The sequence below is a fragment of the Myotis yumanensis genome, unplaced genomic scaffold (assembly GCF_028538775.1).
Source record: "Myotis yumanensis isolate MYYU_CA2020_CCGP unplaced genomic scaffold, mMyoYum1.0.hap1 SCAF_3, whole genome shotgun sequence".
NCBI classification, from domain to species: Eukaryota; Metazoa; Chordata; class Mammalia; order Chiroptera; family Vespertilionidae; genus Myotis; species Myotis yumanensis.
Genome location: NW_027223754.1, coordinates 24450242 through 24477311, shown reverse-complemented (window position 1 = coordinate 24477311; position 27070 = coordinate 24450242). Strand labels below are relative to the sequence as shown.

The following is a 27070-nucleotide window of genomic DNA, read 5'->3' as shown; positions in this document are numbered from 1 at the left end:
TCTATCTACATCTTCTCTGTCCTCCCATTCTTTAAAGTAAATATAAAAGCTAAAATACAATTATTGGAAGTGCTCTGATCATTCATTTAACAGTTCCCATGAAGGGCTTAGCTCTGAGGGTTGTATGTCAAATATAGTGATTCATGTTTCATCAGACATCTAACAGCCATTTTCAATTTTCTTTCCACTCAGCCCAATACCCAACCAGTCTACAAGTTCAGTTTCTTATGCCTGTTAAATAGAATTTCTCAAATTTTGTATGTTTAATCTTTTTCTTCTTTCCTGATATCTCTGATTAAAAGATGACCCATTTATTTTTGTTTATGCTACTCATCATGTTTCATCTACTTCTCTACACCCTCTCAAGAAATTACTGTAACATTATAAAAGCATAGAATCATAAAATATCAGAACTGAAAGGAACATGATAGAATAAATTATCTAGGTGAACACCCTCATTAAACATATAAAACCCTTAGATTTATGGAAGTAAACTGACTAGGCAAATATCATCCTGGGAATTCAATTCAGAATTGGACTAGAATTATGACTTGTTGCCTCTGAGCCCAGAACCTTCCCACTGTTTACTCAGCCAGATCTACCTCAGTAAGAATCCCTACTCTGTCACCAATTAGCTATGTGACTTTTCAACAAGTGGGAGACAAGAGGGAACATTTTAATACTGAGCCTTTGTTTCCACATCTGTAGGAAATAGTAATTTTTATCCAAGACATTTTGTGATGAATAAATGAGAAAGCATGAGGGTAACATGTTACAGATAACAGTAAAGGCTATTTTTCTCATTCTAGAAATCCTCTTTTAATATGTTTCTTTTTTAGATTTTCTCTCCTACCATTTTGATTACATCTTTTCTGTTTCAATCACTGACTCCTTGTTCTATTTCAGCCTTGGACATATACATATTTGCAGTGGAATTATAACTATATTTCTCAACTTCAGTATTCTTCTGGGCTTCTATCTGATATTAACTATCAGTTCTGTGCCCAGGTCCCCAGATCCTCATATTCAATCTTTATTTTTCTTGTTCCCTAGGTTTAGACGCATGGTACTTGTTGGTCAGTGTACATCTCAGGTCCTGCCACCAAACTTTTGAAGAGCTCCTGTAAAATAAATAAGATTCAAATTTCCTTGCCTGGTGTTCAAGAATGTCCATCATCTGACTGCCCAAACACCTTTCTTGCTGTGAAAAATTCTACAATCACCTTGGGCTTCTTTCATGTCACATTTCAAGTTCTACCTGGTTTGATTGTTATTAATGTATTTCTCTCATCTTTTCTGTTGGATTGAAAGCTCCTTGTAGAACCTATATCTATGCAATTTTGCATTTTCCTTTAGTAGGAAGTCTACTGTCTGGATCTCAATATATATTTGTTAAATGAACAATCAGTCAGAGTCTTATTGTGGACTCTATATTTTTAGAACTGGGGTCTTCATGCGAGGTAGAGTTTTGTGCTAGTCTCTGTGGTCCACTTTAAGCCCAGCCCTTACAGTAAGGAAAGCAGATGACTCACTTTCCATAAAGCTCTGCTTTGCATCTTTCTTATTTACCAAGAGGAAATTGACCAAACATAATTGTGCCCAGGAACTTCCTCTCTTAGCAAGAGGGGTTGGAGTTTCAGCTTTCCCATAAATCACAGTAGTATCAGTACACAACAAGGGTCTGTTTCTCTTAGACTGGGTATTGGGGCCTTTTAAAAATGGCTCAAACAGCCCTGACCAGTTTGGCTCAGTGGATAGAGCGTCGGCCTGCAGACTGAAGGGTCCCAGGTTCCATTCTGGTCAAGGGCATGTACTTTGGTTGCGGACACATCCCCAGTAGGGTGTGTGCAGGAGGCAGCTGATCAATGTTTCTCTCATCAATGTTTCTAACTCTCTATCCCTCTCCCTTTCTCTATGTAAAGAATCAATAAAATATATTTTTAAAAATGGATCAAACAGTATCCAGAAAAGAAATAGGATATCATTTTATGTTTACTGGTAGCAACATCAGATATACATAGATTTAGTTTCAAAAACAATCAGCCCACACAGTATTGCTACACTGGGGCTCTTGTACAGCTCATTAATCATGTTTTTGTTCATAAATCCAATGGACTTTCTAGTCTGTTTCTTGATTAATTATTCAGGTATTCTGGCTATTGACCTACTTCTTATTTTTCTTTTAAACCTTCTCTTCTCCTCTTGTCTTCTCCTATGATATCTACTCCTTGTTGATGTTCTTAAAAATAATAAGAAAAAAACTAACAGTTAACACTCACTGATTTTTCTTCTGCACTACATCCTATTATAAGCATGTTCCATGGAATGTCTCATTTAACCCTCACAGCAGCCCTGTGAGTTAGGTACTATTATTATTCCCATAATTTATTTGAGGAGACTGCAGGTTGGAAAAGTTAAGTAAAAATCTAAGCCATACTTTTTGTAAGTGTGGAGTCAGGGCTGGAATACAGAACATCTGACTTTGAAGTCATTGCTCTTAACCATTTGAACCATGACTTTCTTTATTTGGATATTATCTCCAATTTTTCTGGTTACAGTTTATGCTGTTTGTAATCTCCATAATTCAGGTCCTAACTTCCTTCTCTTTTCACTTTGCTCCCTGTCCCTGGGTTATCTCATCTACTCCAAGACATCAGCCATCATCTCCAGGCTGATGAATCCCAACATTGTTTTCAGTTGAATCTCTCCTTTCATCTTCACTTGACTGCTTTATGGAGGTTTCATATAAAATAGCATAACATATCAAGCATATACTAGATACCTTACATAAAAACAGAAGCAAAGACATATAAAACATGTAGCAACTAGCCGAAGGTCTAGCAGAGCCCACAACCTAGTGAAAAATCAAATCTGTACTTGTCAGCTTTTTTTCATGAGAATAAAACTCAGTTTCCTCATCTATTCCACATCCTGATGTATATTATCCCTCAGAACCAGCACTATAATTTAAGGGGCTCCAGTGAGGAATGAAAATAAGTACCTTGCTCAAAGTTATTAAGGATTTCAAGACACAGTAGAGCATTAAGCCAAGTATGGGGCCCTTCTGCATACAAGACCCCATGTGACTGCACAGGTTGAATATCCATGAAGCTGGCCCTAGCACCTCTGTTGCTACAGTTGACCAGTTAGAGACCTGGAAGTCAATTCTGCATCACATCCAATAGAACACCAATCTTGCCAGTCTCACTGCCTTAATATTTTGCATGTTTCCCTTTATTTCCAATCCCAGTGCCATTGTTTTCAAGCCCATACCATTTACCATTAAAAAGTTATACCATAATGCATTTCTAACTGATCTCTCTGCCTCAAATCTAATCCCATACTTGTAGATCATTTTAGACATGAATTATTTGTACAACTTTCAAACTTATTGCCCTGCCTTTATTATTACTCCCCATTTTATCCCATCCCTGTATTTTTTTTGAACCATTGCCAGAGCCATTTAAATATTTATTTACAAGGGTCAGCCCTTCATTTAAATATTATTCAAGTATGCAAATATAATAAAGTTATTCCTCTGTTTAAAACCTTTCCCATTGTTATCAGAATAATTTGAAAGTACTTCAATGCATGGCTCTTAAAATCAATTACAGTTTAGCTTTACCCACCTGCATTCTTAATTCTTTCATGCTTCAGTTTTGTTAAGCAATGTATACTTCCTCAAATAGATCATGTTCATGCCTCTATTCTTTGTACATCCTTCTTTTTCTTCCTGAAATGTTTCAACATTTTTTCACTTGCAAATATAAAAATTTACTTATTTAATATATTACTCACCTAGGAATGTTTACTATTGCTACAACCCTTTCTAGTACCACCCTCTGCTCCCCTGTTTTGTCCATGGAAAACTCCATTCTCCCTCTGTTGTCCTGTGTTCTTGTTTAGGGATTATTACTGTTTGGTCTTGTGCTCCTGTTTGTATTTACATAGCCCTTATTACATTGTGTTGAGATAATTAATTTGTCCAATTGCCCATTAGTGAGCTCCTTGAAGGTAGGATTGGTGCCATTAATCTTTCTAACTAAGGAACTTACATAGTATGTTTTCTTATTAAATAGTTACCAAACAAATGAGTAATTAGGGTAGAAGTTTGGATGCTTATAGGATTAGGTCTAACCTCATTCATGAAATAATACTCTGAGTCAACATGGTGTTTATATGTCCTTTTAACAGCCAATATTTTAAGTACATTACTAAGTGTTACGATGTAAAGATGAAAGGGCCATAGATCTTATCTATAGGGAACTGAAAAATTAGCAAGTGAAATAAGATACACATACACACACAGAGATAGCCATAATTACTATAAAAGAGCAAAAGAAACATATACTGGAAAAGAATACAATAAATCTATGAAAATAGAGTTGAGAGGGAATTCCCTACAAGTTAATTCTGCAGTTGGATGAGTTTGGGCAATGGCTTAAATTAGTGGTTCTCAAGTAGAAATGGGTAGGTGAGAGGTGGCTGTATTAGCGTGATCATTGGAGCTCTTTACAGGGTCCATGTAGCAGGGTTCATGCTTTTGGAGAATTAGATGGTTTTGCAAGTATATTCTTCAAATACCAGGTTATTCTGGTATTTCTCACTTCTCATTTACCTTGCCTCCATCACGTTGAAAGTCACCACAAGATAAGAAAAATGGTTTCTGTTTCAACTTCCTGTAAGTTGAAACAATGGCATAGGAAACAATGGCATAGGAAACAATGCCATTAACTGAAAACTCCTAAAATACATAAATAGATAAAATTAATTATTACATAAAAATCATTGTCTTTATGATTTGAAAGTAATGTTATTCTACTTTTAAACATATGTTGATATTTTATTTACAATTTTTATTAGATTAATCTAGTTTATTAATTTATTTTTATAGATCAATTTGCAGATCACATATGTGATTGGCTTGTAGAGTTAGAAGGCACTTAAAATTATCTACTTACCTCTGATCATTTTGGATGTGCAAAAATGGACAGGAGAGGTTAAGTGATTATCTAAGGTCACATAGCAGTTTTGTTTTTAGTAGACTTTATGTTCATTGCAAAATTGAGCAGAGAGTACAGAATCCCCATAAATCTTTTGCCCCACATAAGCACAGCTTGCCACTCCAGAGCAGTGCACTTGTTAGAACTTATGAGCCTACAATGACAGCTCATAATCATCAAAGTCTCTAATTTACAAAGTTCACTCCTGGTGTTGTTTCTTGGATGGATTTTGGAAATATTTTAATAACATGTATCCATTATTATGGGGCCATACAGAATAGTTTAACTGTCCTTAAAATCCTCTGTGCTTTGTCTATTCATTACTCCCTCTCTCCTAACCCCTGGCAATCACTGAACCTTTTACTAACTCCATTGTTTTGCCTTTTTAAGAATATCATACAGTTGGAATCATACAGTATGTAGTTTTTTTTAGATGGATTTCTTTCACTCAGTAATACGCATGTTAATGTCTCCATATCTTTTCATGGCCAGATCACTCATTTCTTTTAGCACTGAATAATATGGCATTGTCAGGATGTACCTAAGTTTAGCCATTAACTTATTGAAGGGTGTCTTGGTTGGTTCCAAATTGTGGCAACTATCAATAAATTTGCAGTAAACATCTGACACAGGTTTTTGGGTGGACATAATTTTTTCCTCTCTTCCAAATATAGATTCCAGTGCTAAGCAAATGAAATGACTCTTGTTAGCATGGATCAAACATATCTTTATGTCTTTTTTCAAGCTATTAACTTTACTTTCTCCTATGAAGGTATAAAATTTCACAATTTTTTCAGTCATCTGACTTAAATCTTCTCTTTGGGGGTATTTTTGCCCCATCATAAAACCAAACTTCGAAATCAATACCAGGATAATTTTCCATCAAGATGCATTTACAGTATCCTGTAAAATAGATGATTTTTTAGAGACTTAGATCTTACCAGCTGAACAAACTGGGAAGTACAGTTTGACTTCTTCTAATACTTTTCTGGTAAATGGCATTGATTTGCCAGTAGGTGAGCACTACCCATCAACAAGGTAAAATATTTTCTATCATTTGAATAGAAAATAATAATCACATTTTAATCACTGAGATATATGCATAACTCTTAAAAACTTTGTACACACCTCCTCTGAATGAAGTATGTTAACCTCTGACCTTTTGGTTATCAGTCTGATGGATTTTAGCCTGTGAACAATTAAAGGAGATATAATGGTTCCCACCGTACATTTCTGATAACCCAATTGTGGCTCCACACATTCTGCTTTATTTGGAAATATATGATTAGCATTTTAAAATCTACAAATACCCCTCTATTTAATGTGTTTTTACTATGTCAGTGTCAAAAGGTGGCCTCACAATAAGTAATATATGAAGCATATAGCCCATAGACCTAACAGTATCTAAGTCCATGTGCACTTTGAGTTGCAATTTCTGGGAAAAGTGGAACTAAGAGTTCCATATAAAGTACAGTGCTATTTTATGTAGTATTTTCAATTGAGTTGCTAACCCAAAATTAACAATCTTAATGTTCACATTATACATAAGTAGGAGGTGAGTTCCTCGTATAATATATATTATGAAAATAAAGATACAACATTCTTGTGATAATCTGGTGAATGAAACTTTAAGCTTGGCTTTTTGAGAAGGCTTTCATTCTGTTGTTTAGCTATCTGTTTCTTTTCCTATTATGCTACATTTCTAATACTAGATTCACATAACTCTTGTCTTCAAAATAGTTATAAAGCTCCAAAGTAGAAGGATATTCCAATTGGCAATGCATTTTCACCTCTTGTTGGACATTCTATAGTATTGAAACTTTCTTATCTCTTATTTTGACAGTAACTTCCAAACCAGCTCTGTAGAAATCAGCAAATGATATTTTATTGAGGAGAGTTTAAACTTTTAAATTTCCCACCTTCTATCCCATGCAAGTTACCATATTCCAAGCACTAGCTCTGTTCCCATCAAGTTCAGCTCCCATCAGGCTTAGCTTCCATCAGGCTCACCTTGCATGGCTACAGCTCTTCTGGCAAAAGCATAGCCTCCAAAAGATCTTTGGGCCATTTTAAAGGTCAAGATTATGCCTCTGAGTTCCCATTTTGAAGAGCTTGGGCTGTTGTAAATAGTGCTGCCATAAACATAGAGGTGCATAGATTTGGAAGCAGCCCACATGTCCATCAGTTAATTAGTAGATAAAAAAAGTTGTGATACATTTACACAATGGAATACTACTCACCATAAAAAAGAACATTTTACTCTTCCTAACGGTATGGATGACCCTGGAGAGTATTATTCTAAGTGAAAATAAGCCAGTCAAAGAAAGACGATTACAACATAATTTCACTTATGTATGGAATCTAATGAAAAAAATAAACTAACAAAGAAAATGGAAACAGACTCATAGATACAGAGAACAGACTCACAGCTGTCAGAGGAGAGCGAGGATTGGGGGTCTGGGTGAAAAGGTGAAGGGATTAAGTAAAAATAAAAATAAAAAAAATCCTCATAGACAGACAACAGTATATTGATTACCTGAGGAAAAGGATGGTGAGGGGAAGTAGGACAGGGTAAAGGGGGGATAAATTATGATGAAAGGAAACTTGACTTGGAGGGTGCTAAGTACACAATACAATATACAGATGATATATAATAGAATTATACCCCAAAACCTATATAATTTTATTAAACAATTCACCCCAATAAATTCAATAAAAAAATAAAATTAGAAAAGTAAAAGCTTGGGCTGATTGCCTCACACAAAAGTAATGGGAACAAATATAGGTCTTTTTACCACCCCACCTCCACTACTCTCTTGTTACTACAACACAATAAAAAGTCATGCAGGAGTTTGAAATTTGGTGGGGGTGCCCAAGCAGCCAAGTATTAAAAAGGAGAATTTACTTGTGAGGAAATTTTTTCCTTCAGGGAAGGTTGTACTGTGTAGCTGTTTGACATATTCCAGAGTCAGATTACTTGGGTTTAATCTTTTACTTTACCATATACTAGCTGTGCAGCTTTTGAAAGCTATTGAACTCCATCAGATCTCAATTTCCTTAAAATTCACTAGTACTTATAGGCTCATTGAAAAGATTAAGTGAATTGATATATATATGAAAGTTTTAGAATAGTAAGAGGTACAAAGAAAAATTAAGTAATTATTAACTACTAGAGGCCCAATGCACGAAATTTGTGCAAGAGTAGGCCTTCCTTTGCCTGGCTGCTGGCACCAGCTTCCTTCTAGCCCTTGGGACCCAGGCATCCCTTGCAGCCACAGCATCTTCCAGAAGGACATCCGGTCTAATTAGTATATTATGCTTTTATTATTATAGATCATTACTAATTTATTAGAGGCCCGATGCACAAAGATTCGTGCAGAATAGGCCTTGTTTCCCCTGGCTGCCAGCACCGGTTTCCCTCAGGCACCCCAGACCCTGGCCTTCGCTCTGGCTGCTGCCTCCTACACCTTCGCTCCAGGCCGGAGCGCCTTCTGCCTTCACTCCAGGCCAGAGCCACCTCCCGCCCACTCTGGCCGGCTTCTTGGCCATTGCCCAGAGGTTGGACCTGGGCGACTGGCCAGGGCTTGTGGGAGGCTTGGCTTCCTTCTTTGTTGGGGTGATGAAGGAAGCCAAGCATCTCTCCCACACTAGCCGGCTTTGTGGCTCCAGCTGACGCTGCCAATTTAGGGCTATGGGCACCGCCATCTTTGTAGCAGAGTGATGGTTAATTTGCATATTACCCTTTTATTAGTATAGATAAATTAAAAAGTAAAGTTTATATATGTGAAATTGTTAATGGAGAGAAGAGGTCCTCACCTCCCCTGGTTGCTAGTGCTGTTGGATTTCTTGCAACATCCACCTGACACAATACATAGTTATTACAATAGTATTGGCTATATTCCCTATTCTGCACTTTGCGTCCATGTGACTATTTTGTAACTGGCAATTTGTGCTTCTGAATCCCTTCACCTTTTTCACCCGCACTCCCCAACCATCTGGAAACCATCAGTTTGTTCTCTGGATCTTTGAGTGTGTTTAGAATCTTGGTGCCTCTTATTTGGACAGTTAGAAGAGTACAAGTGTGTACACTTTCTGTGGAGAACTTGAAGTGGGGTTTCAGTCTTTTCATGACCTACATAGCATTAGTGCAGTGTCAGTGACAATGATCCTTGCATCCCCCTTCCTCTACCCACCTCAGATGGATGTGATTTTCTAAAGGAAAAGATATAATTCAGGGTCTTGCTGAGGGGACCAAAGATGCTCTGTGTGTCAAGGTGATTCAATGCTAATTAGGTAAAACCAGATCTGGAGGAGAAACTCCTGATGTGTAGCCCTGTGACATAATCAGAGTGGAAAAAGGACAGAAAAAAAAAAATCTTTACTTGGAGCCAATAAATTATCCTTAGCAATTTACTTACTTAGAGTCTAGTACTACTTGGTAGTTTCCAGCAATTTAGTACTATATTTCATTCTGTCCACACAGTTACCTTGCAAATGAGGCAGGGTAAGTATTTTTATAATCATTTTACAGAAATATAAAGTGTTGCCTAAGGTCATGAACATGATGGATGTCCAAAATGGACCCCAGGTCTCGGTCTCCTGACTTTCAGTTTAAGTGCTTTGGAACAGCGCCAAACTCTAAGACATGGTGATCTTTCTGGTATCACTTAAAAATTAGACTCACATATGTATTTGGTATGTATATATAAAAGCACACATACTTTTTATTATAAACTTATATGTGCTCATTGCAGAAATATTGATTGGGAAATAAAGAAGAAAATGTGTACCATATACCATTGATACTTGGTGTATTTTCTAGGGGATCAAGTGAAATTTTGCTGCAAGCAGGAAGATTCCACTTGATTTCCTTGGGTTAAGGTGTATTTGAGAAAGAATGTTAAGAAAATTTTTGTATGTTTGACTTTAGAAATATCTGATGCCATTTCCTTCATCAAATTTACTTGGGTATACTCAACCCATCTCCTGAGAGCTGGGCAGACTATAAATTGAAAGTGTGTGTAAATCTTTAACCCGTACAATCTTGACTTTTTCCTCTTTTCATATTTAACAGAATACCGAATTCTGGCTAACCATCTACTACTAAGTCATTTCCTCCCCCTCTCCCTTCCAAAATGTGCTTCTTCTCTCACCTACTTTATTCCAAGTCAAGTGAAAAAGGAGAGTTATCAAAAAAGTTAAGTTACTCTCTCATTTATAACTGATTGTGACCCTAAGTAAGTTACTTCACTTTTCTGAGCCTCAACTTTGTCATCTTTAAAACAAGTTTGGCTCATATGATTTTTGAGTCTCTCTCCAGCCCTAACTTTCTCAGATTCCATTATTAAATAACTTCATGCCGGAGTGTGAGTGCCTGGTAACTCTGACCTCCTAGGAAAAATTCCAAGTGTGTCTTCTTGTTAGCATATATTGATTTATTCACATATTCCCTCAATCTTTTAAGTATTCATCTAATATATCTGTTACATATCTATTAAGAACTAGAGATGCATGGATCTTGTAAACAAGAGAGTCCCTGGTATCATGAAGCTTATATTGTAATGAGAATATAGATGAGTAAACAGGTAATTATGAAAAGTTGAGATATTACTAAATGGAAAGTACAAGAATCTCTGCCCTGTTTGATGGGTAGCAGTGCGGAGTAGGCCTCATTTGGAGCAATATTTAATTGTAGTTATGAATAAATCAACTTTTAGACATTTTATTATGCATATTTTTTTATTATTGCATTCTAATTATATAGATCATAACACTTCTAATATAATTGCTTGTTATTATTTTTATGCAAGGAATTCATAGACATCAGAAAAACTATTTTGAAATCATTTATAATGTAGTATTAAGAAGTGAGAGGAATTTTAATTGATCTGTGGGTCTGATATAATGAGTAGCAGTAATACATACAGACATTCTTTGTCTTGACAAAATGTACCCTTGCTTGGGTTAGATTAAATTTCCTTCAACAGGGCAGCCTTTGTTGTATCTCTTACAGACTTTAGAAATTTCATGACATCAGTGCCCCCCGTTCCTTTATTTTCTGATTCTGATGGCTCCTCAGATGGTTGAGTATTTTTGGACTGCCTTGCAGGAATCACAATATACTTAGCTACTATTTGCAAATGGTAATTTCTCAGGGAGACCATAGCATCCACACAGCCATTATAAATTGCCAGTAGGCTATCATCCCCTTCTGAAAGGACAAACTCGCGAACTGAAGGTTTTGACTCTAATGAGCGAAGAAATTTCCGGTGAGCTGGTGGCATATATGTTCGCATTTCCTGGAGGAATTCAGCAGATGATGCTGAAGGAACAAACGAAAGGTGAGTTAGTAGAGAAACTGAAGCTTTCCACAATCCAAGGAGGAAGGGCAGAGGAAGGACACGGGGGCGGGGGGAGGTTGGGGAGATGACAGGCCAACGGTGTGGCATAAGACAATAAGTTTATAACCATCCTGCTAGAAAGCTGTTAGTCTTCTTACTAATAATGGCAGTTATATAAAATATGCTTAATTTTGAAAGCCTGATGAGGTAAACTCATTCTTTCATAATATTGATTTTTGTTTGTGCTTCCTTTCTCATTTTCCTACTCTATTTGATCCTTTGAAGAAATCAATGATATATAAAATTTGTACTTGACAGATTATGAAACCAAATCCAAGAAAGTTTAAAAGATAATTTTAAATAAGTGAATGAACTAAGAAAAAAAAAGCATATTTTCACCTAGACCTATCAAATATAAGATTAGGAGAAAAGAGAAAAGAAGTCCTTTTTATAAGCTCTTAGGAGTTTAATGAATGTGACTTATCTTCTAACGTGGGTTGGTTGCATTGCCCCTGGATTGCTGGGGCAGCAGGATGGCTGAATCAGAGCATTGTTAATCCTCTTCTTATCACTGAAGACTCCACCTCCCCAATTTCTACGCACAGTCCTATCTCATTTGCAGGTGACTTTCTCTTTCTGAATCTGACTGTACATTTCAGAACCTGTCATATAGGTTTTATCATAGTCCATCAAGCTTTATAAATATATGTTTAAATGTTAAGATCAAGAGGATGATAAAGTTGGGTTTGAGTTTTGGGTTCAGTACTTTCTAGCTGGTTAACAGGGAGCCAGTCACTTATCCTCTTTAACTTTCTACTTCTTCCTCTGTGAAATGGGATGATGGCAACACAAGCTCTACTTTACTGATTCTCCTAAGAGTACCAGATAAGCTCAGGTTAGATGCTGATGAGAAGGTAATTTTTTAGATATTAAAAAACTATTTTATTAATATAACAGATGATTATTATTTGTCATTTTCTACTCACCTTCATCAGAACTATGCTGGATGCCCAACAGAACATCAAAGCACTGAAAGATGCTGCTTTGGGCTGCGCTACCCCCAGAGAACATTTTTGGGGTGTCCCAGAAGCCTTCATACAGTAGCCCCTCTGGTATTTTGGCATTGCCTTTCCAGCTAGATCAGGAAGGAAAGAAAATCATTGTTTGGAATAACTGCCAAATTTTCAGATATGAAATCTTCCAATAGAGGAGAATGGAAGGTGACACCGGATAGATTTCAATCTTCTTCTTTCATATTTCCCTTTCCACCCATGTGCATGTGTGAGAATAATAAGTAATATGGCTTTGAACAAATTTGGCCTGAGTATTTTATGAATGGAACCTACCTTTGCACTAGCAAAGATCATTCCTCTCTCTTTAAAATGACTAGCTTTTCTGCCCGTACTCCAGCATACACCTAGCCAAGTATTAACAGAGGGAACAGTCTATTCTTTGTCTACAACACATATTTTAGGATATTAAAAAAATGTTTTCTAAACACAATGGAGAGTGGTAACCATCAGTGGGGACTTGTGTATTCTTTGTGTTGATTATATAAGAAAAAAATTCAAGCATAAAGCTACTTACCCAGACAAGTAGATGCGAAGAACATTGAAAAACAGGTTTGGGTCCACATATTCTGTAAAAAGATAGAATGTGTTTAGTTAAGTAGCATCAGTGTTCTAAAGGTAAATTAAGATATTTTAAACACCTGACAGTAGATTTCAGTAGAGGCTGCAGGAAAGGCATGTCAGTGTTTGTAGAGAAAGGCCCTGAGGACAACCTCTCACTCACTTGCCCTCTCCCAGGTGAGCCACACTCATTTCTTGTGCCTCCTGAAGGGGTTCTACCACAGGGCTAGGACACAGCTTGTGTACAAAAGCCTGGATCCACCTACCACTCACCCTCAGATCAATTAAACAGTCAGCATTTCTTTAAGGCTACTTCATGTGCTTACTAACACAACAGATAAGTTACTTCCATAAAGAAACAAACAGATCTCAGCAAAAAGAAAAACAGAAACAAAAATTCCAACAGTCCTATGGACCACATCCCTACCCACCCCCCTCCCATACACATACACAAAGCTTGCTAATGTCTCTGATTTTCTAAAAAAAAATATATTTTTATTGATTTCAGAGAAGCAGGAAGAGGGAGAGAGAAACATCAGTGATGAGAAAGAATCATTGATAGGCTGCTTCCTGGGCATCCCAGACTGGGGATCAAGCCTGCAATCCAGGCATGTGCCCTTGACTGGAATCGAACCTGGGACCCTTCAGTTCATAGGTTGACACTCTATCCCAGTGATGGCAAACCTATGACATGCGTGGGTTCACGCATTTTTTTGGTTGATTTTTCTTTGTTAAATGGCATTCAAATATATAAAATAAATATCAAAAATATAAATCTTTGTTTTACTATGGTTGCAAATATCAAAAAAAATTTCTATATGTGACAAGGCACCAGAGTTAAGTTAGGGTTTTTCAAAATGCTGACATGCTGAGCTCAAAAGGTTCGCCATCACTGCTCTATATCCACTGAGCCAAACCAGCCAGGGCAGCTAATGTCCCCGATTTGAGAGTCAGTCTTCTTACCAAGGACCACTCAGCAGTAACTCAAATCCCAGTGACACAGTCACATATTTGTTAAGGCCTCCCAGTAGCACAAATTTTCTTCTGCAAAGTATGCTTACATACTTTTATGGTCATTATTGTTTTGTAGTCATTTTGCAATTACTTTTGAGTTCAATGGTTTTCTTTGTTGTTTCTTACTTAATTTGTGAAAAAGCAGAATTTGTATATAGAGTTCCTATCAAGCAGAAGATAAGTCTTTGAGAATTTAAAACAGTCTGAACCCTTGACAACTTTCTCCAAGGTTTTTAGTGAGAGGTAAGGATGGTTCTTTGAGTTAAATAAATGCAGTTTAGCCCAGCCAGTGTGGCTCAGTGGTTGAGCGTCAACCAATGAACCAGGAGGTCACTGTTCAATTCCCCATCAGGGCACATGCCCGGGTTGCAGGCTCGACCACTAGTAGGGGGCATACAGGAGGCAGCCAATCAATGATTCTTTCTCATTATTGATGTTACTATCTCTCTATCCCTCTCCCTTCTTCTCTCTGAAATCAATAAAAACTTTAAAAAAATTTTAAAAATACATGCAGCTTGGAATTCTGGCTACAGTTTTTACTACCTATGTAATATTAAGTCATTTATCTTATCTCTCTGAATTTAAATTCCCTTCTCTATATTATGAACATAATAAAAGCTACTAGTTGAAAAATATAAAGATTTAGTGAGATACAATAAAATGAAAGCACACTCTCTAAGTGAGAGTGTCTTCGTTTCCATTTTGTCAACAACACTATATCTTAGATAGTAAGAAACATTTGTAGGAGGCCGACAACATCACATTGCATAAAATACTTACTATGAATTCGGTGAAACACTTCAACGGTTTTTCTCAGACAAGAAGTTATATCACTCAGTGCCTTTTTCAAAGTATCTTGGTCCTGATTCTGTACTGCCTTGAATATAGTTGGAATTACCTTAAAAAAAAAACACACTTAAGATTTTCTAACATTAAACAGTGGCATGGAATAAAATCCTCCTAAATCTTAATCCCTGTATTAAACTTGGGATTTTGCACTTCTTTCTTGAGCTGAGTACTCTCCAATTGGTTGGCTAATTTTCTTATATATCCTTAAGCATGGTCTTGTCTTTCTAAATTTGTTATTTAGAGATAAGTTTATAGAGTTTTATATCTTTCTATTTCTAATAGTCATAGCCATTAGATTTATGTCACCAAATGGTATAGTTCCCATGTAAATTGCATTGAAAATATTCCTTTTATTGAGATTTCAAACTTGATTTTAAAGATATGGCTCCTACATTTTACATTTTACACAGTGCACAAAAAATAAATAAAATATTTGTTACTGCCAGATGGTCCTTTACCTCAAATTAAATAATCAAACATTATGTTTAATCAGGATAAAGTCACTTTATGCATACATAACAAAGTGGTTACTAAGTAATTTCACTGCTTATATGAATTAAGATACAAATTTTCCAGGATGATTGACATACTTTTATTGCAGAAGCAGCTTCTATTTCCACCAATAGAGAAATCAGAAAGAATCCTTTACCGGAATCCCCACCAGGAAATGAAAACAGAATGTCCATGTTCCTAAGAAAAATCAGCCCCAAAAGTCAAAGATGTAGCAAGAATATGGGTATATTTGCTGACTACTTTCTAGTTTTTAAACATTCTTACTTGTCTTGTTTTATTTTCAAAATAATCATGTGAGATAAGTATTACAGGTTTTACTATCTCCAATATATAGTCAGGAATATTAATGTTAAGTCCATTGTCTAAGATCATATCATTAACAGAAGATTAAGCTGGGACTTTAAATGCCATTCTAGAACTTGGAACTAGAAATTCCAAGACCATTTATGTTATTGCATTAATTTTTTACATGCATGTATATATGCATACACACATACATACATATACTCATATGTACATATACACACCCTCAGGGTTTACAGAGATATCTGTGCAGTCTAATTTTAAAAAGTAGTCTTTGTGCTTAAATAACTATATTCATATCCATACTTTTATCTGTGAATCTGATTCAATTTTTCAGTGGTTTATATATGCCTTACAAAGGAATTGACTGACAAATTCAAATAACTGAATAGACCCTATTTACTTTCTGACTGAAGTTTTGAACTGATGTAAACAGGTCTCAGTATCTGTATATCCATGAGTTTCATGGTGGTTAAATTCATGGTCTCTGAAGCCAGACCACTCTGTAGCTGTTACTTTAAACATTGATATTCTTTCTGTTTCTGCATTAGGATTCTCATCTGTAAAATAAGACTGATAATATCCTCTCACTTAAAAACATTATCTAGCTTCCCATTTACTTTAAGATACTGTTTAAATCTCTTATGATAGCCAAAAATCCACATAATCTTTAAAAAAAATTTATGTCTTCATTTCTTTCTCATACTATTACTTTCACCATTCATTTATCAGTAACACCAGCTTTCCTTCAGTTCTAATAATGTCCCAAGATTTTTTTCTTTTCTATTGAATTTATTGGGGTGATACTGGTTAACAAATTATACAAATTACTAGAGGTAAGGTGCACGAATTCATGAACCAGTGGGGTCCCTCAGCCTGGCCTGTGGGATCGAGCCAAAAACAGCTCTCTGAATCCTCCGAGGGGTCCCGGATTGCGAGAGGGTGCAGGCCAGGCCGAGGGACTCCACTGGTGCACGATCGGGCAGGGAAGGGATGCAGGAGGGCTCCAGGGCATGTCCAGCCCATCTCTCTCAGTCCTGATTGGCCTGACCCCAGCAGCAAGCTAACCTACCAGTCTGAGAGTCTACCCCCAGGTGGTCAGTCCACATCATAGCAACTGGTCAACTGGTTGACTGACTGCCCCTGGTGGTCAGTGCACATTATAGTGAGCAACAGAACACTTAGCATATCATTAGCATATTATGCTTTGATTGGTTGAACAGATGACCAGATGACTGGACACTTAGCATATAGGTTTTTATTATATAGGAATACACTTACTTTATCCTCACTCTTGTTTTTATCCTCCACTATGAACACTCTCATTAATTTTTTTTCCTTTTAGCTAATTCTTACTTATTTTTGAGGGCTCCGCTTAAATAACTAAATATAGGGATTCCTCCTTTATCGCTCTTATTTGGTTGAAGCTTCCAGTACTTCATCTTCTTACCTCTTCCCTTCATTATGCATCAATTTACATAATTTTCACATGTCTCCTTTCCTCCCCATTCATCAGGGCATGCTTATACCTATGACATTTACCTTATTTCCCTAGCTATTAGCCTTTGCTTAATATATAGATAAAAATAAAGCAAGAATTTGGTCAAAAAGAACAGCTTAATGTTTCTGGCCACTGAGTTCATTAAGTGATAGGTATACAGATATATGCATTTTGTATTTAGACCTATTAATTACATTTATATATATGCAAGTATTACTTTCATATATATCTATAGCTATAATATCAAACAGCCAGTCACACCACAGTCATAGATACAATTCAGGACTGGGATTATTTGCTCTTTAAACAATTACTTGAACTACTTTTTGCCTGAATTAAATTGACCTTTAAAAAATACATTTGGAATATATTGATAAACCTATATTCACTTTAAATAACAAATAATTCTTACACTAAAATAAGAACCAAATACTTACTCATAAGTCATGGGCCTTATGAAAGCAGCAATAAAGCAAGGAACCAATTGGAAGAGAGAAAAAAAAAACAATTTAAAAATCAAATGGTTTCAAGTTATAGTTATTAGACTTAATACTATTATTATTAAATTTAATGTCTATTATAAAACAATGTTATTAGATTTAATTGTACTACTAAAGGTAAGACATAGTCAGATAAAAAATCTGATTTTTATATTTTTCAAGTAGTCATTAAAAACACTTAAGTTAGGATTTTATAAAAAAACTAGCCCTAATTGGTTTGGCTCAGTGGATAGAGCGTCGGCCTGCGGACTGAAAGGTCCCAGGTTCGATTCTGGTCAAGGGCATGTACCTTGGTTGCGGGCCCATTCCCAGTAGGGTGTGTGCAGGAGGCAACTGATCAATGTTTCTCTCTCATCGGTGTTTCTAACTCTCTATCCCTCTCCCTTCCTCTCTGTAAAAAGTCAATAAAATATATTAAAAAAAAAAAAACACAAAAAACAAAAACCTAGAGGCCAAGCACATGAAATTGCGAGGCCCTGCCCACCAGCGCACGCCTCCCCGCCCCCGCCACCTGCCCACTGCCCCATCATGGCACCAGAGGAGAGCATGGAAGCCTCGCGCCTGCTGTAGAGTTTTGAGTGTTGCTTCCTGGCAGTGGGCATGCTGCGCTCCTTCCCCTGGCAGGTGGACAGCGGTGCGCTCTGAGTGCAAGCGGTGGGTGACAAAGGACTGGTGAGGGGGTTACTATGGGCTCTCACCCCCTCCCTCCCTGACACGGGATGGTCCTGCCTCCTCTGGGCACCTCCCTGCTTCTGCCCGTCTCCGGAGCAACGCTGAGCCTCCGCCCCACCGTGCACCAGCCTCCTGCTGAACAGCCGTTATGGCATGAGGGTGTCACAACCATTAGCATATCAGCTCTTTATTGTATAGGATTAAAATTAAATATGTAATACACATAAATAGTCAAACTAGTTTTAACTAATAAAATCTTTCCTAAATCAAGTTCTTTCATTTTGGACCATTCCCATGTGTAAAATATTGTTTTGTAGATATACACACAGAGCCATTATCCCTTTATTGTAACAGATCCCGACACTAAATTCTGAGCAGGCTGCTCTAAGAAACCCAGACATTGACTGCTGAAGATGTTGACTCTTAAACTCAACTTGATGGTTAAAAATTAAATTTGTAGAATCTCAGAAACATGTTAATCAAGAGAATCTAGACACAAAGACTGCATATTCTATGATCTCATCACTATAGAATGCAATAAAAACTAACTTCTGATATGACAAATCAGAATATATTTACCTGGGGTTAGAGAAGGGAATTGAAAGGAAAGAGCCACGAAGGAATTTCCTGAGGTGATAGAAATATTCTGTATCTTTTTTAGGGTTACACAAGTGATTATAATAGGCTGATGAAACTGAACATTTGGGATTTGTGCATTTCATTGTATGTTAATTGTACGCCTCTCTCTCATATAGGTGCAGTATATTTGTGGTTATAGATACTTCAAAACAACCTTACCCCCAAACATAAAAGAAAGCTGTATTGCCAAAAATTAAACCAATGACTAACCCCCTTTTGATCTAAATAGCATGTGCTCCTTTCGCTTTTAATATAATAACTGTTTACATACCCACTGGGATCCTTTTTCTTCCAGTTTGCCAAGACACAGTCTGCATAAACTAGAATGGGAGGCAATCCCAGCTTCTCAGAGAGGCTGCAGTAAGGGACAGCAATATTGCGTGGCAGGACCTAAGTAAAACATAATGTTTAGTGTAGACTTTAAAGTGCCTTACCTTTTCTTCTGCTTCCTGAGTGCCAAATATGAGCTATTATATGGAATGGCACTTTGAAAACAAACAAATGTAATTTCTCTTCTTCGTTTTATAACGTAGTCCTGGTTAATTGTCAAAAGTTTGGGTTTTTGATTTGCACTGATGTGGTCATAATCTAATCATAGAGAAAAACAGAGGTAGAGAGCAAGGAGAACAATGCTGTATCCTTGACTGTCTAATGACCCTGTGAGTTATTCGTTTATCCATCCCATGAATATCAGTTTGGCAACTACTCTATGCAAGATACTCTTTATACACCCATAACATAAAGATAATTAATTGTCTCAAAGAAGTTCAAAGTCATTTGTAATGAAGGCATTTGGGTGTGATACATACTAAAAGTGTAAGAAGATGGCTGCTCTTGGAGCACAGGGCGGACAGAAACCCTCTACAGGGTGATTTCTTAGAAAAACTCCCCATAGAGTGGCATTAATGCTTGGCCTTGAATGCTTACCTGTGTTGGGTGGAGGAATTACACCTGTTTAGTGTTTCCATGCAAAATATGTCAGCTGGAGTGATTTTGTTGGCTTTTCTCAGCTCTTTCACGCACCCTTCCTCAGAAGCTTATGTAAGTGCTGGGTTTGGGAGTGAAACTACAGCTCAGCCTCCTTTTCCCCTCAATTCTTCTTTTCTGGAACCTGTTACTTGCAGAATTCTGCTTGTTTTGGGCCACACAGTAAAAGGCTCCTATCTCCATGGGGGTGATCCTGATGGGTAAGTACACTCAGCAGGTCCGTGGTTGCAACATACTCAAGCCACATTCTCCAACTATTAGTTAATAAGCTGATATTTTACCTTTCACCTGCCTGATTTCTTATCCACTGTATTTGGTTGATAATGAGATGGCCCCATGTAATAATTACAGTCATGCTATCATCAGCAGCCGATGGCTGGAATATGCATATCTAACAGGCAAAGGACAGGGATATGTGGCCGATCTGGCACAGTGGGCGGTGGGACTTCAGAAGTAGAGATGGTAGGACTATGAAGCCCACTCCACAGTTCTGTAAAAACCATGGGAGCTGTAATTCAAGTGGCATCAATTAGCTTAACACATCTGGAAATGACGATTTAACCAAAATAACAAAAATGTTAGAATCCAATCATTGACTATTAAAAGAACAGTTGGATGTATGCTTCCCTTTGCAGACCTTGTGTCACTGAGAATTGAAACATTCTGTTTGGCAAGTGCTGTTCACATATTTCAAAAGGAAATAAGTCATGTCCCTCTTTGAATTAGAGAAAAGATCAAAAGGGAACAGAGGGGGAAATGTTTAATCAAATAAGTAATTTGAAATGACTTAAGAAAAAGAAAGGAAACGTTCAAACACATCCTAATCTATGATAGACATTCAGATAACTGTCAAGAAACTCAATTGATAATTTCTTGCCAATTCTCCAGCAAAAAATGGGCTTTATATTGATGTAGCTTATTTTTTGTGCATTTACTTTATCCTTCCTACAATTTCTTTACTTAAATTTTTAAAATCTTTTTATGTATTTTTTTATTGCCAGCTCCTAATATCTCTTTCAACATAATATGGCACACAAAACTGGATACATTATAAAATACATTTCTATGTTTTATGTTATAATTCTGATCTCCAACCTAGTAAATTTATTTTCTTTTGATTCTTCTATGTACAGTTTGGTCTACACATTTTTTTTCTAGTCTCGCTTTCTTTTCTGCTCCCCTTCTCTTTGGATAAGCTTTACCCAATCTTTCCAGAACTAATTCAAATTCCACTTTCTTGAAGCATTTCATGATAATATCAAATATTTGTTTAACTCCCCTGGACTCTCATACATCTGTACCTAGAATATATTGTGCTGTATTATTGATGCTGCATTATAGATTTCTTATATATATAATGCTTACGTATTTAGCTAGACTCAGATTCTAGCAAGTCCAGTGAGACCGTGCACTCAGCTAAATGTTAAGCTAGGTTGCAGGACTGGAGCTGATCTTAAACTTTTTGTGTCATCACAAAACTAGACAGGGCAGTTTCATAATTATCAGGAAGTAAAAGGTATCCCGTGGTTATGCAGAGCAACTTTTCCTCTTTTGTAGGTGTGAGGGGAGGTCTCATCGCTTAGGTGGACTGTACATGAATTGTTTTATACTTTAACAAATCATGGAAAGAAAAAGCAAAAATAAGAAATGTGTTAAAAAAGGAAAAACTTTAAATGGAAGAAGGTGCTTTTGGAATCTGTTTTATCCCTTTTTTTTCTGTGATTTAAAGTTAATTATTACAGCCTGTATTGCTTTCATGTAATTAGGGCTGCCAGATAAAATACAAGCTGATATTATTTTAAATTCAAAGTTGATGAGAGTAGAATGAATCTAATATATAATATTCTCTCCCATGCTGACAGATGCAAGATAGCATTTTAGCATTAACTAAGAATAGCTATATAATTTTTATATCTCCCAAAAGTAATGTAATAACTATAGAATTGCATTGCAATGGTAAAACACTAAAAACAAGGAAAGTATTTTTCAATACCAGTTTGAATAAATAAAGTTCATAAACTTAATGAAAAATTATAAAGTGATTTCAAATGATGACTAGTACAATAGTATAGTAACTTTAAAAAAATGCTTACAATATAAATTAAGAGAAAGAAGCAGAAATATGCTTATTTGCACAGAATGGAACAACTGTTTTATAATTAGTAAAACACTAAAAATTCAATAATGATCACAGTTGAAATTACAAAGTCAGTGAATAATTTTTTTACCTCTTTTTCTATTTTCCAAGCTTCACAAAATGCAGCTATAATAGTTTTTGAATGTTTTTTACATCATGAAAAAATGTAAATTGGATGTAAATTTTTCATGGAGCAAAAGAAATATAAAATCTCCACACCTTACGGACATCATCACCTTGGCCCCACACATATGCCATGGTAATATACCCCAGGGCCAGATGTGCGAGGCGCTGCAACCTGTGTCCTTGGAGATCATCGATGCTGAGCATTGGTAACTGAAAATAAATGAAGAAGTTGACTCAAATCAATATGGATAAATACTATGTCTCCAAAAACAAATAAAATATTAAGTTATAAGAAAGATGACCAATGTAATAGTTACTCAAACCTTCTCAACTTTTGCACGTAGTTCATCGTTCTTAATCAGGTCAGGAAGATTTTTAGCAATGGAAATCCAGGCATCATAAGGGTAAGGTAGTTCCTCCTTTAAAAAAAAATACGACATTTTTTCACCAGTGGAAATTATTGTAAAATAGTCTTTGCTTCCATTGATAGTCTGTATTGACTCTAAATCAATTCCTTTCAATGAAGCCCCAACACACACTTGCCTATTTAGCTTTATCAACACCTTCTCTGCATTCCTCCTCTTCTCTCAAGCACTCTCATTTGCCTCTTTTTCAAAGGTCACCTCCAAACTTCCTCTAAAATCTTCCTGACTACTGCAGTTTACACTCATATTCCCAATTATGAACCCTATGTATTACATACCTTTTCCCATTTTAAGTAATGTTTTAATAACTGATTTTTTTCTACTCAGCTAGATTTTAAGGTTTTTTAAATAGGGGAAAAATGAGATTTATTCAATACAGTGGCCCGGTGCATGGAATTCGTGCACATTAAAGGGGAATTAATTAGACAAAATATTTTAATATTGCTTTTTTCCCTTTCTCTATAATAGAAATGTTAGAGATGAAAGAAAATTAGTAAAATTTATATGAAAATCTCCCTCCTGTCAGAGTCTGGGGCATGCTGCGGGATCCAGAGTCAAGTCCCCGCCCACCCACATGTGCCTCGAAATCACACAAGACCCAGACCCAGCCGGCCCCACCCCTGTCAAGCCCCGAAGGGCAGGGCGTGCAGTCTCAGGTGCACTGGCCTGGCGCCAGGGTGGGGGTGTGAGGGTGCAAGGGCACGAGGGTCGGAGGGTATGATGCCCATTTGCATATTAGATCTTTATTGTATCAGATCAGTAGTAGACTAGGCACTTCACTCAGTAATTTCTTATTTAATTATTGTAGTGACCCAAAACATTGTTGTCTCAATGTCATAAATATGGAAAGCATGGCAGTTTACTAACTTGTTTGGTATATATAGCTTATTATGATTAAAGTTTGTTTCTATCTTTCAACAGCCCATGCACTTTTTACATCTTACTACCTGATGGAAAGGGTCTTACCATGCTGCTAATTCTATATTTCCTACAGGACTTTTCACAGTACTGGACACATAGGAAATGGCATATATATCCTGCTTTGGTTCATGTAGGCTTATTTTTCGCCCAATAAGTTCAAATAAAACCCAAATGGAAGTGTCTCCTTGAATCTTATATTTATAATCTCATTTTAAGGGAAACATAAAAACAAAAGACCTAGGAAACACTCTAAAACGAGTTTCAGATCCTCAGACAACTAACTCCCCATATGCCTTGATCCTATCTCTTCTTCAAAGCTACTTCCAGACATGCACTTGGTGTAACCAATGCTAACCTCTGGGGATGGAGTACAAATCAACAAATTAAGTCAAACAAACATGGATGAAATTTTGAGCTGCAAAACAAAGTTAATATTATAAATGAGATATAAAACAAGAAGACAAATCTATAATAATAAAGCATAATATGCAAATCAACTGAATGGCCAAACAGCAGAACGACCATCTGGACGACCACACTATGACACCCACTTGTGCCAGGCCTGCCTAGGTCCCACAAGTCCCACAGAGGGAGGCCCAGGCCACTGGCTGGCAGGGCAATCAATCGGGGGGCTCCACATTCGCCCCAAAGAAGGAGGCCCAGGCTACCTGGTCAGCGGCACTGCAGCGAGTGGGCGGTGCCTCCCTCTATGGGGCGATCACTCACGGGGCTCTCGGACTGTGAGAGGGCACAGGCCAGTCTGAGGGACCCCTGCCCCACACGTGCACAAATTTCGTGTACTGGGCTTCTAATATACTATAAAATTCAAACATTTTCAGGGGCTGCAAACAATTTCAGGGTGAGTCTTACCCTGTTAGAACAGATTTTTAGAAAAGAAAGATCTAGGCAGTATATTTGCTATCAAGTCACCTCTCTTGTTTACTCTGAATTATTCTCCCTAACCACACAAATGCTGTGCTCTTGTGCTTTTATTATTCATATATATTTTTGCTGTGTGTTTCATTGCACAGCACACCAAATTATTGGTTGTTATTTTTCCCCAGAGTACAGAAATTCATTTTTTGTTACATATCATGATTAGTATAATATTTCATAGAAATTTCAACAAATGTAAAATTCAATCATAATATACTTCTGGTTCATAGGATACCTATATGGTATGATACAAATAAATGAAATGTAATAAGAGGACCATTCAATTATGCTAGACTAGAGAATGTATTTTGTATCCATATGGAATTAGTAGACATTATTTTCCTTTGAAATAGGAAGCTTATTGATTATAAGAGATGGGATGAAGTTTTTGAGCTTATTATTTGCAGAAAATATCTTCATTAAAGAACATAAAGAAACCCTTAATTTTGAGGTGTATGTTTCAAATCATTGAATCTAACTTCCTAAGCATCTCAAGTGGTAGCATTGTTTTTTTGTTTGGGGTTTTGCTTTAACCCTTGGAATCAGTTGTAGAGGTTTCCATAATTAGTGTGATTGTTTTATTTTTTAAGAGAACTGACTTTTTTGGAGGTGGTGGGGGGTGGTGAGGGAGACTAAATATGAGGTTTTTTAGATTCTGAAAAAAGATTTTTTTTAACTGTACCATTGATAAGTACATCCTTGAAATAAGCCAATCTGGTAATTGTGTGTGCTTGTATAGGGAGGGAGCAAGTCTGACTAGTATTGATTTGTAAATATAAAGTAAGCTAGATGTTTTTAGCAATAAAATTAAAAGCCATACATCGTATTCTTAAATCAACTTAATAATCTGAAGAAAAAAGAATGGATTGGGAGAAAGAATTTGCTCTTGGTTTGCCTGTATTACACAAGAAATTATTGGGATTTTTTTTCCAAGTACCGTTAGATTAGAAGCTCTGACTAAAAATGTGTTTGTTGCATTTAAAGGTGTTTTCTAGAGCATGGACTCTATTTGCACCACAAACAGGGACATATTGACATACATTATTGTAGCAACATGTAACTGGTTCTTAGAAATACTCTCCTAGAATCTCACTGTCTTGTTAAATCCAAGAGTGGAGGTGAGGAAGGGAAGCATGCTTAGTTATCTCTTAAGAGAGTCAGCAGAGTATGATGGTTTTCAGATCATGGACTCTGGAGCCAGATAGATTAGGCTCACATCCTATCCCTGCCATTGCTAGCTTTGTGAGTTTCGATAATTACTTAAATTATGCACAGCTTCCATTTCTCATCAGGTTAATAACAACATACATTTTAGGATAGTTGTGAAGATGGAAAAGTCAATATTTATAACTGGCTTTACAAAGTTACATAAATATTTGACAATAAAAATATTGAATTGATGATAAGAGAGTTTTCATAGCAGTCTTTGGAATACAAATTTGGGAAATGTAGTTGTTAAGGTAAACATGACCCGCATTTCACTTTGTACACAAAACTTTTTAAAATTTTTGTTTTAGTTTTTCCTTCACCATTTATCCTCTCTATGCCCTCTTTCTCCTCCACCCATCCCACTCTACCCCCTCAATCACCATACTGTTGTCTGTGTCGATGAGTTCTCTCTCTCTCTCTCTCTCTCTCTCTCTTTCTCTTTTTCCTTTTTGGCTCAACCTTCTCACCCCCCAAACCCCTCACCCCCATACGGAGCTATTTGCCTGCTCTTTATCTATGAGTCTTTGTAGAAAAAACAATTTTTTTAAAAAAAGGTAGTTCTGACTCCTTTGACTCTTATGCTTAGTGACAATAAACAATATTAATATAACACATTTGTTAGATGCTCCATCTCAGAAACCTAATCAAAGTATACTAGTAAACATACACTTTGTAGAATTTAAGGTATACCAGCTAAGAAAGGGGATTCCTTTGACTCATGAATCAGTCATTACTGTGTGTGTTTTTTCAAAATGCACTCAGAAAATCCAATTGTATGAAACCAAAATACTTCTACTGTGTCCTTATCTCATCACCCTCTGTATCTGTGTAAGATAAGTAGTACATCTAAGACTAAATTTCTAGGTTGAAAATTTTAAGAATGTCAAGTAAGAACCATTTGTTAAAACTCTGCTTTACCCATTTTTTTCAGTATAAATTACTAATCCACATTTTTAAAATAGAAATTAGCTTGTCCAGGTAAGTAATAATAAGAAAATATTTTCGCCATAATTAAGTACCCTCTCTTACCAGTGGATTTGGTAGAGCAAAGCCCACATCTTCATCTATATGGAATTCTTCAACATTTCCCCAAGAGCTTTCCATAGGACATGCTTGTTGTGCCATTCTTGCAGTCTGCTTCTCTGGCCTCCCTTAGTCTGTGGAGAAGTCTCAGAGCATCTATTTATTACAAAGGTTGCCACAGGTCATGCATGACCACAGCATCCCACATAGGCAGTAAGAAGTTACTTCCACTTTTGGAGGAATAGTTTCATTTTCCATTTTCTTTATTTGCAACTTGATAAACAATAAGATCACAAAAGCTTCACTGTTCACAATATAAAGAAACTAAACATTTATATTT

General features: G+C 36.5%; 1 protein-coding gene across 1 annotated transcript; it reads right to left on the bottom strand.

Annotated features, from left to right (window-relative positions):
• Positions 1 to 10744: 10744 nt before the first annotated feature.
• On the bottom strand, positions 10745 to 26852 carry IDO1 (indoleamine 2,3-dioxygenase 1). Its single transcript, XM_070407394.1, has 10 exons — positions 26737 to 26852; positions 22540 to 22635; positions 22310 to 22426; positions 19238 to 19356; positions 17593 to 17607; positions 15429 to 15528; positions 14770 to 14887; positions 12932 to 12983; positions 12331 to 12479; positions 10745 to 11325 (listed from the first exon to the last, which is right to left on the bottom strand). Exons 1-10 carry the CDS (start codon positions 26830 to 26832, stop codon positions 10973 to 10975), a joined length of 1215 nt encoding a protein of 404 aa, XP_070263495.1. The 5' UTR covers positions 26833 to 26852; the 3' UTR covers positions 10745 to 10972.
• Between the last annotated feature and the right edge of the window lie 218 nt (positions 26853 to 27070).

Excerpts from the sequence above, each read along its gene's own strand:
- IDO1 (XM_070407394.1), bottom strand. The coding sequence starts at position 26,832 with ATGGCACAACAAGCATGTCCTATGGAAAGCTCTTGGGGAAATGTTGAA. Across the intron at positions 22,427-22,539 it reads TACGTGCAAAAGTTGAGAAG|TTACCAATGCTCAGCATCGA; the intron begins GTTTGAGTAACT and ends ATTTATTTTCAG. Across the intron at positions 11,326-12,330 it reads CCAGCATAGTTCTGATGAAG|CATCATCTGCTGAATTCCTC; the intron begins GTGAGTAGAAAA and ends TTGTTCCTTCAG.